The 13,223-nt window shown below is 47.0% G+C and overlaps 1 protein-coding gene across 3 annotated transcripts in view; it reads right to left on the bottom strand.

The window, feature by feature from the left end:
• The window catches only part of LOC144823461 (receptor-interacting serine/threonine-protein kinase 3-like), a 1,695,550-nt gene that overhangs the window by 597,559 nt on the left and 1,084,768 nt on the right, over positions 1-13,223 (bottom strand). For all 3 annotated transcript variants that reach the window (XM_078681992.1, XM_078681991.1, XM_078681993.1), the window contains exons 5-6: positions 1,928-2,086; positions 1,061-1,161 (exon numbers count right to left, since the gene is read on the bottom strand). In XM_078681992.1, coding sequence (XP_078538118.1) covers positions 1,061-1,161; positions 1,928-2,086 — 260 coding nt within the window. The remainder of the gene's footprint in view (positions 1-1,060; positions 1,162-1,927; positions 2,087-13,223) is intronic.

The following is a 13,223-nucleotide window of genomic DNA, read 5'->3' as shown; positions in this document are numbered from 1 at the left end:
GAGACATATATATGCATTGCAAATGCTTGTTATCTTGGGATAGATCTACCACACCTCCTTTGGTGCATTGCTCAAATTTCTACTGAAAGCCTGTACAGAAAACCGCCCTGAGCCAATACAACATAATAAGACCACTTACAGTGATAGATCTTTCTGCACCAAAGGCCAAGCATCCCCAACACTTCAAACTGGCAGAATCCCTGGGATAACAGAACCCATATACCAAATGAAGGACTTAACATTACACTGTGGGCAAAATTTAACAGGATTATGCTACATAACTGACCCCCCCATTCGTCAACCTGAAACATATATGCACACTGTTGGTCATTGAATATGACCAGTGCCCTTGTAAGGTTGGAACAAAGACACAGTTTATGAAAGTCTTAATTCGTTTTTTTCTTCATTTAATGGTAAAGCTAAATCAATGTCGTTTTTGCCTACGTTTCAGTGTTAAACTTTATAGTTGCCTGCAAGTTATATCCAGGGTATATTCATAGTAAATAGTATGAAAGTGGGGACCCCCTCTCAATTTACTTTTAGCCAGGGAAAAGAGGGGAAAATATCAATACAAAAAGTAACAAATTCCCTTGTGGCTTTCATATTTTTCACTGTATCTTAGTTTACAATAATTTGTGACTCGTCCTTCAAAGTATGCCAATAACAAGTGTTCATATATTTATGAAATTGTATTCTCTTTTTTTGAAAAGTAAGTGTATATATATATCACAAAAACTTCTTTTTTATATATAATTTTTTCCATATGCCATCATTTCTTTGTTTACAAATTCATTGTACTTATTTTAAACAATTTAGGACAAATATAAAAACATACTTCATCATCATGATTCACTTTTTTCAATATTTTATACTATACAACACTGTTGGCGTTTTTCGAGCGGACCGGAATAGACTGACCCTCGCGATAAACATATGGTAAATACTCAAAAAAAAGGTGAAACCTCTCCTGGTTTTCAGAAACAGGATTATGAAGAAAGAGATACGTGCAGAGTCTAAATGATCAAAACATAACAAAACATAGCGAAGCTAGAGTGCTTACCCCTTTGGCATTCTTCTTCAGCTGTTCTTGTACATATTGGACGGCAGAGTCAATCTTGTCTTCATAGACATCCCAAATCTTCTTGGTCTCTGCAGTGCACTCTGGAGATAACAAATACACATGAATACTGATTAAATGAGTGATTATAAAATAAACTAACAAAGCATTGGCAAAATGTGACAATCGCAAATTCTTGTAACTAATTAGTTACTTAAATACACACCCTCTGTACCATCAACATAGTTTTTTTTTCTACTTATAATTTTTAACACATATTCATAATATTGACACCACAGCATCACCGTGTGTCATCTCCCTTGCACATACAGTGCAGCTTTGCAGCTTCTTTCCCGCTCTTCAGTTATCCCACCCGCCCACACTTGCAGTCCCTGTGTTTATTGCATGTTTTCTGGTTATGCAATAGCATTTTCTCTTAAATATTCAACCAATGGGACCTAGATGTCCCTCGGCCGTGAGGTCACCAGAAGTTCTTTAGCACAGGTTTTCAAGCTCATTTTACAATATAGTATATCTTGTAGCCATTTTTTACGTTTAAGGACTCATCTTTTCCCCCAGTTCATCGCTACTCACCTTTTGGCCATCAATAGCGCTATCGCTATAAATTTATGAATCCTCGCTCCCATATTCAGCAGCAAGCCTAGCAGGCACACATGTGCCTGCTAGGTACCAGACTCAAAGCTGAGATTACACTTATTAGTTTCTAACGGAAAATAATGAATGTTTCCCTTTCATGAACCTTTCATACTTAAGTAGTGTCTTCAACGCCTCATTGTGAGCTGCTGACCTAATGTCCCGCCCACTACACGTTTTCTTTGGCATTCCTGCTTACTTCCAAGTCACACTTACCTTTGAAAGTAGGTCTGCCTGCTGCATACGGATGCCAGCATTGTGTCATTAAGGCCTTGATATAATGCAGCATCTCTACATCACCCAGTGAATTCAGCTCCTCCATGTCAGGACGTAGACCCTTTGGGACTTGATCCATTATTTCAAAGAAGTTTTTTCCTGAGGAGAAAGACAGAATAGACACTAGTGTGCATTCTACAGTGGTCCAATTTCTATGATAAATACCCCACTTATATAAGAAGGTAGGTGTGCTTACTACAACAAGGTTTGGCACACCATGTTTAGAGCTCCTCTCCTATCCACACTAACCTGAAACCACACTTTCCGCCAAATTGGCCAAACTACAATTAACATTCTCTACAAACGCTGTGCCAGGAAAAAGTACAAAACAGAGTTTTTTGAACCATCGTCAGGGATAAAAAGGGTTGTATAAACTGTATGATAAAATACTAAGTTAAGACTGCTAGCAGCACAAGTACGAATTCACGAACTCTTCGAGTTAAAACAAAAGAAAGCAGAATAGTCCCCCAGTTTTAGGCTTTACCTTCTGCTGCAGTAGGCCAACATTTACTATGTGAGGTGTAAAATAGTATGCCCTACGTCCACATACTTTGGAATAATGCACACAGGCAAAGTGGTATGGTTACTGGAACTGGTCCTTGACATAAGTGCCCGGCCTCTTTTATTAGCAGGACACCTGTGATGGGTGGGTGTACCGTGTAGGTGCAGCACACTCCTGAACACTAGGAAGTGTCCAGCAGGATACTATATCCACCCCAAACTTTATTGAATAAGATGTGAACAAGTCCAACCTGTGGGAAAGAACAAACAAAACACAGTACCACTGAGTCACTCCAGGCCATTTGCCAGGCAGTACTGGATCTCACCTATCCCTGAGGTTTTAATCCATCTGGGCGATGTAGTTACACCTGGTCTGGTCTCACAGAGTTGGAAACTATTTACATATTTCAATGTGAGGTGGATCCAGAGCTGTGATGAGTCCACTGCAGAAATGTCTTTGAAAACTCTGAGGCTCTGTGGATGGCAAACCTGCAAAGACTGAGTAAGACATTGATGAACTGGAGTCTTCCCTGAAGGCCTTAGTGCTTCCCAGTGCCTGGAGCAGTTTCATGCTTCCCTCTCGTGTCAGGATTCCTCTCTCACAGGAATTTCCTTGAGGCCCTTTTGCAAGGCTGCCACAGGACTGTGAGGACTACACAGGTTTCTTGTAGGCTGCACAAATGCGTCACTGAGGAACTGCCAACAGGACCACATCCAAGTCTCCTGTTCAGCCGCAAAGGATGGTTGTCTCAGAGTCTGGGTGTTCCGGCCATCAGGACTCAGGTGCACCAGCTTTCATCAGATCATCTTTGGGTTACCAGTATCACTCTGTGACCTTAGTGCTTCCCGGTGCCTGTCATAGAGCTGCTGCAGACGCATCTCCCTTGCTGGGATTTCCTCTAACACCGGAATTCCCTCGAGGCCCTTGTCCCTGAATGAAATACAACTTATAGAGCGCTAAACTTAGCCCAAGGGCATCCCTGGATTGCCACCGGACTGTGTGGGCTGTGTGGGCCTCTTGTAGGCCATGCAAAGAGGTCACTGCGGAACTCCAAACAGGGCCATGGCCAAGCCTCATGCAACCCCAAGGGTGGATGGTCCAATAGCTGAATATGCTCTCTTGCAGCAGGTCTCAGGTTCACAGGGGCTCACAGAAGGTTTCTAAATGGCCAGCCTCACTTGGCGCCAAGAAGGCCTTGTTAACCTCTGGTTGTTTGGCAGGCATACGGTTCCAATCTAGTGGTATAACACTCCCTAGTTGGTTCTGGTGATACACCTGGTAACAAGAACGATCTTACCATCTAACAACTTAGACAACAGGTGGCGATATCTTGGTTGAAGTAAGGATGACTGGAGGGACTTCGTAATGACTTGCAGTTCTTCAGCATGCGCAGCTACTAGCAGGGATGCCATCAATGTCAAGCAGCCAGTGGCAGGTGACTGGACGGTTGCACTGTGAAACGGGGGGCCAGGATGTGGTTAGCGCGTGCTCACAACTTGCAGTTGGTCCTCCTGTGGAGCTGTCTCCAGTTACGTCCGGCACACAGTGGCTGGCTTGTGTTGATGGATGCCCTCTATGGTAGTGAGAAGTGTCCTCGGTCTGATCTCTCTTCTTCCTTTTCTCCTGCGCACCTGTGGTGATTGTTGTTCATGCTGTGGCATTGTGTCTCTATATTCTTCAACTCTTTTGAGATATGGCATCGTGCCACGCTCTTCTCTAATTCCGACTAAGTTTCTCTCAGTGAGGTTATGTCCTGTCACTTGTCTCATTTTTGCCCCACAGGGACATCTCACTGGCTACGTCCGGATCTTAGAACTCAGTCTTTTCTTTGCTGTGGACCTGTCACAGGTCTTTCCTGTCGGTAGGACATCACTCTTCTTACCATCGTTATCTCTCATTTCTGGTCATTTCATCAAAGATCTTCTCAGTGCTAAAATCCCTGGATGAAGGGTCTCAAGGCGCTGGGGGGCAGCTGTGGGTCAGTCAAAGGCTCTGTGGTTCAGTTGAAGAGCCAGGTCTTGAAGTCTTTCCTGAACTGGGGCAGTAACAGTGATTGCATGATGTGGAGAGGCAGAGTGATCCAGGTCTTTGCTGTGAGGTAGGAGTAGGATCTTCCTCCGTCTGTAGTTATGAGGATACGTGGGATGGTAGCCAGGGCCATTTGGGTGGAGCAGAGGTCTTTGTTGGGTACGTAGACTGCAAGACGGTGGTTGAGATACACAGGTCCCGCGTCATGTAGGGCTTTGTAGGCGTGAGCTTGAGGGTGATTCTTTTGTTGACTGGGAGCTGGTGGGGGTCTCTTAGGTGGCTGATGATGTGGCTGTGGTGGGGCGCAAGACTGGTCCTCAACCTGCCAAAACACTGCCACATCTCCCAGCACCTGCGCACACTCCACTGGCTCCCCGTCGAGGCAAGAATCACCTTTAAGATGCTCACCCACGCACACAAGGCCCTCCACGGCACCGGACCAGCATACCTGAACAGCCGACTCAAATTCCACGCACCCCAAAGGACCCTACGATCAGCCCAGCTCTCCTACGCCGTGGTCCCCCGCACCAGAAAGACCAGATCGGGAGGCCGCTCCTTCTCCTTCCTCGCTGCCAAAGCATGGAACGCCCTTCCGCTCCGCCTCAGACAGACAACATCGCTCCCCATCTTCGCAAGAAACCTCAAAACCTGGCTCTTCGACAGCCCCCCTCCTTGATGGAATGGAACCTGCACCCCCCCCCACCCCTAGCGCCTTGAGACCCTTACGGGTGAGTAGTCGCGCTTTAACAAACCCCTGATTGATTGATGATTATGTTGAAGATAAGTCTTGCAGAAGCATTCTGGACGTTCTGCAGTTTCTTGAGTAGTTTCTGGGTGATGCAGGTGTAGGGTGCATTGCCATAGTCAATTCTGCTGCTGAAGAGAGCATGGGTGACCATTCTAAGATCTTTCGGATCAGGCGTAGAGTGTGGAAGCAGGATGATAAGACGGCATTGATCTGCCAGCTCCTGGTGAGCGAGGAGTCCAGGATGATGCTGAGGTTCCGTGCATGGTCTGTGGGTGTGTGGGAGGTTTCAAGTCCTGCAGGCTACCAGGAGTCGTTCCAGGTAGAGGGGGTTGAGCCCATGATGAGGATTTTTGTCTTTTATGAGTTGATCTTGAGGCAGCTGATCTTCATACAGGCAGCCCTCTCACAGAGGGGGCGCAGTACCTGACGTCCAGCTTGCTGGCTAATGCAGTGATGTGAGAAAGTACAATCTTTCTTGCATGGTATGCCCCCACTTTTTGCTGAATTGCTGATGTGTTTTGACTGAGTGTGCCCTGGGCTCCTGCCAATCAGGTGCCCAGGGCCTGTGTTCCTTCCCTACAACTGTGTTGAAACTAAAACCCAATTGGCCTCTCTGGCCACATGTGAGCCCCTGGTAAATGGTACCCTAGGTACCCAGGGCATTGTGACCAGAGAAGACTCATAAGGGCTGCAGCACTTATTGTGCCACCCTAAGTGCCCTGCACCCTGGCACACACACACACACTGCCTTTGCAGGCTGAGTATCCTGAAGCAGAACTAAACAAAGAGTCGTAATGGCACACTTCCCTGTGTGCCATGCCCACAAACACACTGCCCTGGCATACATCAGTCACCCCTCTAGCTGGGTGCCCTATGCCAGTGGTGTGGGCACAGGTGCATGAGCCCTGTGCCCCTCCAGGACCCAGAGCCATTCCTGGGCACTAAGTGCAGTGATGCCATTGAGAGTATATGGTGCTTGGAGGTTGTCATTACGAACTCCACCGCACCATAATGGCTACACTGAAGCCTGAGAAGTTTGGTATCAAACTTCTCAGCACATTAAACCCACACTGATGCCAGTGTGGGATTTAATGTAAAATGCACTACAAAGGGCATCTTAGAGATGCCCCCTGAAACCTAACCTACAATCCACGTTTTGTCTGAGAGGCTGCCTAGGCTGCCACACAGCAGACATGTTGTTGGACCCCTGGGTAGAGAGCCCTCCGCTCTCCTGGGCCTGCAACAATGCATATCCTGGGCAAGGTGCTACGTCTCCTCCCCCAGGATGGGCAGGGAAAGCTACAAAGGCACGTCGCCTTTGTGAGCTTCTCCAGACACATTTGCTTTACTCAGCAACATGCCCCCACCTGTTCTGACCTTCACTTTGGCAGGAAGACAGGCGTGAAACCCTAAGTGAGGAAAGGGGGTGTGCCAGCCTCTACTAACCCCACCCCTCAGGTGGGAGAGCCGAGGTAAAGCACAACTCCAGGCCCTGACCATCTTGAGGATGGGGAGCCCTGCCCAATAAGAGATAGGCTACTGCCCCCCTCCCACAGGAGAGGAGCAGGATAGGGGGTGTATCCACCCCAGGACAGGGACCCATTTGTCCCTGCCCTTACCCTACCTGGAACACCCTTAAATTTAGTATTTAGGGGCACCCTGAACCTTTCTACCTCAGATCCCGATTCGAAACAAGCAAGAAGATCAAGAAACCAGAAGACCTGCCGTGCAGTTTCTAACAAGAAGACGACACCAATTGACTTGGCCCCAGCCCTACCAGCCTGTTGATCCTTGAACCTGCTCCTGTGAAACTCCGGCGCCTTCTGCCGTCTGCAACCTCAAAAACCCTGGAGGACCTGACTGCCTTGAGACTCTACCAAGACTGGGACTCCCACGAGCAGTGGTTCTGCTAAAAAAGCAACACCCCTTGGTGCCAGCCAGGAACCGCAAATCCAGCACACACTGCAACCGCCGAGCCCGGCCTGTGCCTGAGTGGACAAAGACCCTGAGGACTTCCGCCCGGCAATTGTGACCTGAAATCCAGTGCCCAAGGACCCTCCTCGATGACCCAGACGATGCCTGCAGCCTCACAAGGGACCCCTACAACCGTGACCAGCAGAGGGTAAGATTTCCCGATGTCAAAAGACACCCCTGCACCCGGCGCCCCACGGCCCTCTGTGCCCAACTCCTGGGTGCCTACCTATCTTCCAAGATCCCAATTTAACCCTCAAAGTGTTGGTTGCTCCTGAAGAATCTCCATCCCCGAGCCTGCAGCCTTTGTTCATCTTCCATTGAATAACATTGAGCGCCCGACGGCTCAAAAGCACCCTGCACCCAGCCGCCCGAGTGCCCCTGGGATTGCAACCTTTGTCCTAATCTACTCACCCATTTGCCCTGAGCAAGTGACCAGGAGCCCAGCTTCCACAGCCATGTGGCCTGCTTGCCAGCAGCCACCAACCAAAGGCCCCCTGCCGCTCATAGGCTAACATTGGGCCTAACTAGATGTACGTTGGTACAACGCATGCTTTTACCATGCATGCCGTTACAACGCAAGTTTTACAACGCAAGCCATTACAACGCATTGCTTTGGGGGGTGCTGGATAGTGAATAGTTTAATTTACTATTTCAACTCCAGTCCCCGTGGATAGTAGGGAAGGTGTTGGATAGTAAATTAAAACTATTCCCTATCCTAGAGCGCCCCCCAGTGCAATGCTTTGTAATGGTTTTCGTTGTACAACCTGCGGTGTAAAGGCACTGCGTGGTAAAGGTTGCGTGGTAAAGGATGTTTCCCAGCCTAACTACTTCTGCACCCGGCTGCCCCTGTGCCGCTGAGGGTGTACCAACTGTACCTACCTGACCCTGAGAGACCCCTGAGTCTATGCCCAGAACCTTAACTCTGCCAGTTGAGTACTTACCCAAAAGCTGAAAACTCACTTTTCTTCCATAGGGTAACATTGACTGGTTTCACTTGGAACTTTTCCTAAGTGTGGAGTTTTGAAACTTTAAAATATTCATCTAAAATCAGCCTGTTATCAGGAGAGACCCCTGTGCTGTACCTGTATATTCAGATGCTCCGTCCATCACCACCCCCTTTTGTACCGCTTTTGGCCGCCATAAGTGTGGCAGTGTATGCTCAGACGTGAGTCCCTTGCTCACTTTGCCACTGGATTCAAACAAGCCAGGCTGAAGACAGCTGGAATGGCAGAAACCGGTCCTCGGAAGCTTGTTTCCGGTCCAGGGAAGACATGGCTTGGCATTTCGGGCTGGACTGTTCCCATGAGGCACAGGGTCATTCTGATTTGCATATAGCCATGTCAGAACTGGGGTGGCAGAGTGGGCTAAAGAACGGTGATGGATTAAACCCAGATCTTTTGACTGGGTGTGAGTGATTGATTGATTCAGATGCTCCGTCCATCAACACCCCCTTTTGTACCGCTTTTGGCTGCCATGAGTGTGGCAGGGTATGCTCAGACGTGAGTCCCTTGCTCACTTTGCCACTGGATTCAAACAAGCCGGGCTGAAGACGGCTGGAATGCCAGAAACCGGTCCTCGGAAGCTTGTTTCCGGTCCAGGGAAGACATGGCTTGGCATTTCGGGCTGGACTGTTCCCATGAGGCACAGGGTCATTCTGATTTGCATATAGCCATGTCAGAACTGGGGTGGCAGAGTGGGCTAAAGAACGGTGATGGATTAAACCCAGATCTTTTGACTGGGTGTGAGTGTTTGATTGATTCAGATGCTCCGTCCATCACCACCCCCTTTTGTACCGCTTTTGGCCGCCATAAGTGTGGCAGGGTATGCTCAGACGTGAGTCCCTTGCTCACTTTGCCACTGGATTTAAACAAGCCGGGCTGAAGACGGCTGGAATGCCAGAAACCGGTCCTCGGAAGCTTGTTTCCGGTCCAGGGAAGACATGGCTTGGCATTTCGGGCTGGACTGTTCCCATGAGGCACAGGGTCATTCTGATTTGCATATAGCCATGTCAGAACTGGGGTGGCAGAGTGGGCTAAAGAACGGTGATGGATTAAACCCAGATCTTTTGACTGGGTGTGAGTGTTTGATTGATTCAGATGCTCTGTCCATCACGACCCCCTTTTGTACCACTACCTTTCAGCCCAGCACTGAACCTGAAAAGTAACTATAACCGTGATTTATTGTTGACTCAATTTTCCTCCATAGGAATCCATTGCCTGTTTTTCACCAGAAAAGTTTCTAAGTGTCGATTTTGAAAACTGACACATATTATTTAAAAATCGCCTATATGACCTAAACGCATTCTTTCAATTGTTTACAGGAGATACACCAGTGCTGGATCCAGGATGCAACACTGAGTTAGAAAAAGTAACGTTAAGACTACTTACCTGCTAAGTGAATTTCCTCCAATAGGATAACATTGGTGATTCTATGTGAAAATGTTTGTGTCAACTTTTAAAATACAATAATATTCCTTAAAAATCACTACTGTAACCAAAATGCTTTTACTCAATTGTATACAGGAGATGTCCAAGGAATGAATCTAGGATCAAGACCTGTGGTTAGAAAAGTAATCTATAAAGTAGCTAATAGTATTTATTTAGAATATCCCATTGAGCTCAATGTAACGTGGTGTTTGAAATTGTGTTGCCTATTGCAACCACTGTACTCACAAGTCTATTGCCTATTTGAAAAGTATTAACTAAAGTAACTCATTCTGAGAAAGTATATTTTGATACCTTGTTGGTTCTAAAAGTAAAACAACTGTATTTTTTTTATACAAACAATTGGCCTAGAGTTCAGCTCTTGCGTGTGTGAGACCATTTGCTGACTGAGTGTGCACAACAAATGCTTTACACTGTCGTCTAAAACTGCCTTACTGCTCGACCAAGCTACCACTTTAGAGAGTAAGGTTATATCTAACGTTAGCCTCTGTCTAACCTCTTGGGACCGTGGACTCTGTACACACTGTACCTTACTTTGGTCCAGTATGTAAAGAGCCACTTTCTTACAAGCGGGAGACCTGTCGCAGAGCAGCAGCACTTCCTCATGCCGGCTGACCCTTCACCGGGACCAGGTGAGTGATTCACAGGGGAAACACATACTCTACATTCTCTTTGCCCTCAGGCTCAAGCTGGAGGCACTGCTCTGGGACTATGCTCAACCCAATCACATCACCCCTTCTCAACAGTACCTTGGGGCATACAAGGGGTTCACAACCAGCTGACAGGCAGTGTGCAGCAGCTCTTACTGTCTAGATGCACTCACTATTCTTACTTGCGGGCCATTCCCCTGCTTTACTTTCAGCCCAGTCCATCTGGGGACACTGCCAGGAAAGGGGGAGGCCTCTCACCTCTTGCAGGAAGGTTGCCAGCACGGTGCTAGCTGAGTCATCTCACCCCATACACAGATGTCTCTGTAGCTGTGCTGCACAGTTCTACCCACGGTCTCACTTCGTGCCTGGAAGGTGATAGGGCACTTCTTCAGGTCCACCACTGTGGTCCTGGGTCATAGCAGTGTACCAAGAGACCTGTTCCCCTTTTATTCTGTGCTTTCTTGCTTCAGGGGATCAAGCCATTCAGTGGGCTGGCTGATGGCAGGCGGTGGCTACTGGGCCCTTATCGGTGGGGGCAGGTCTACATGCTGAGTGGGCGTCTTCTCTCCCTGTACGGTCTCAGGTGCTGTCATCGGTGGGGGCAGGTCTACATGCTGAGTGGGCGTCTTCTCGCCCTGTACGGTCCCAGGTGCTGTCATGGTGGCAGAAGCACGGGGCCTTAGGAGCAGTCTGCACTACTTCCCACAAAGAACAGTGAAACAGCTGCCCGGTTACTGACCCGTTTGTCACCATTTTAAAGTAGTGGTCCCTAGGCCTACATACTTAGAATTAATGCACACGGACACAGTAGTATGGCTACTGGAACTAACCCTTGGCACGTTTGCCCAGCCCCTTTTAGTAGCAGGGTCACCTGGCCGGTGACGCCTGTGATAGGTGGGTGTAGAGTGTAGTTACAGCACACCCTTGAACACTAGAACATGTCCATCAGGACACTACAAGAGAGTATAAAAATGTTTGCTGCAGCGATGGAGTAGAAAACATAGGTATTGCTAAGGTTTTTAAAGGGGAGTGAGTGAATTAGACTGGGTATTATATACCTGCAGAATATTTGCCTTTTGGAAGATTCGGAGTGAGCATATTTAGAGGAGCTAAACTCAATTTTACTACAGTAACCAACTACTTCAACATGTAAGAATCGATAATAACATGCGATCTTTGGAAATGGAAGGGAACAACACCATAGCTAATGCTACTCTTGGGAAAATAAATAGCCTAAATACCTATCCTCCAGCCTTAGGGATATGCCTTGTATATGGATATCAATTAGGGGAAGCCAGGGATACCAGTTGTTTCTCTAGGTTTGCTCTGTGTAACCCTGGCAACACAGACTGAAACTGACAATATGCTTTTCACTAGATCAGTATTTCACCCCTTGATTGAAAGGTGAACAAAATCTTCATATAAATTAGGAAGGAAAGCCTTTACTGGTTGAAAATATAGCAGATTTCCATTCCATTTAGATGGTCATAGAATGGAGTGGCGTAGAATGGCATGGAGTGGAGTAGTGTCGGAGAGAGGAGTGGCATAGAGTGGAATAGTGTATTGTAGTGAGTGGCATAAAGTGAAGTGGCATTTAGAGTGGAGTAAAGTGTTGCAGAGTGGAATGGTGTAGAGGGGAATGTGGTGGCGTAGAATGGAATGGTGTAGAGTGACATGTCATAGAGTGGAGTGGCGTAGGGAGGAGTAAAATGGAATGGAGTAGAGTGAAGAAGAGTGTGGTACAGTAGAATGGCAGAGAGTGGAGTAGAGTGTTACACAGTGGAGTGGCATAGAGTGGAGTAACATGGCGTGGAGTAGCGGAGAGTGGAAAAGAGTGTCGTAGAGTGGAGGCTCACAGAGTTGAGTGGAGGGACTCAGAGTAGAGTGGAGGTTGGTGGAGGGTCATAGAGAAGAGAGTCACGGAGTAAAGTGTTGTACAGTAAAGTGGAGTGGCATGGCAAAGAGTGGCATAGAGTGAAGTAGAGTGGAGTAAAGTGGTGTAAGTGGAATGGCGAAGGGTGGCGTAGAGTGGAGAGTAGAGTAGAGTAAAATGTCATAGAATGTAGTAGCAGAGTGACGGGCGTTGATTGGAGTGTTCTAGAGTGGTATAGTGCAGATTGCAGTAAAGTGTCAGAGTGGAATAGAGTGGAGTGGCATGAAGTAGAGTGGTGTAACATGGACTGAAGTCTCCTAGAGTGGAGTGTTTTGGCGTAGAGTGTAATAGAGAGGAACGTCATAGAGAGGAGCATCATAGGAAGGAGAGTCATAGAGTGAAGTAGAATGTCGTAGTCTGTCGCAGAGTAGAGTGGATTGGCATAGAGTGTTGTATGCATGATGTGGTAGCACATTGCCATTACAGGCAACACATTTTTAATAGAAGTGACCATTACATTTACACATACAGTTTTACTGATAAAAATATGAAATGCACAACCGATAACGTGTGGAAATGGAATCACTTGATGTATTGATTTGTTTTGATCATATTAAAATATTTGTTTCCAGCACACTTCAGAATTACAAAAAGATTTGCCTGATTTGTTCTTTACTAATTGATATAATCTGAAATAGTTGTACATTCATTTAACTTTTGTTGTGTGCTAGAAAAAAAAGGCTTTCTTTTGCCATTCCAAACAAGAATGTCACACATATCCTCAAACTCTGAAGCCAGAGAAAGAAATGTAATCATCAAGCTACCTCGAAAACCAGAGCCTGTCATTTGACCCCTGTCTGTGAATGTGACAAGATTAGAACAAAATGTATTGGCCTGTTTACAGAAAGTGAGCACTTGAATAAGGTAAACACGCTGTGCTCCACGGGATGGTCTAACTCAAGCTGAACAGCCTAAGCCAAATGAAGCCACCAAGTAGAAAGCAAGACTCATTTGGGC

The sequence above is a fragment of the Lissotriton helveticus genome, chromosome 3_1 (assembly GCF_964261635.1).
Source record: "Lissotriton helveticus chromosome 3_1, aLisHel1.1, whole genome shotgun sequence".
NCBI lineage: Eukaryota > Metazoa > Chordata > Amphibia > Caudata > Salamandridae > Lissotriton > Lissotriton helveticus.
Note: the sequence above shows the minus strand (reverse complement) of the source record. Positions and strands in the feature narration are given on the sequence as shown.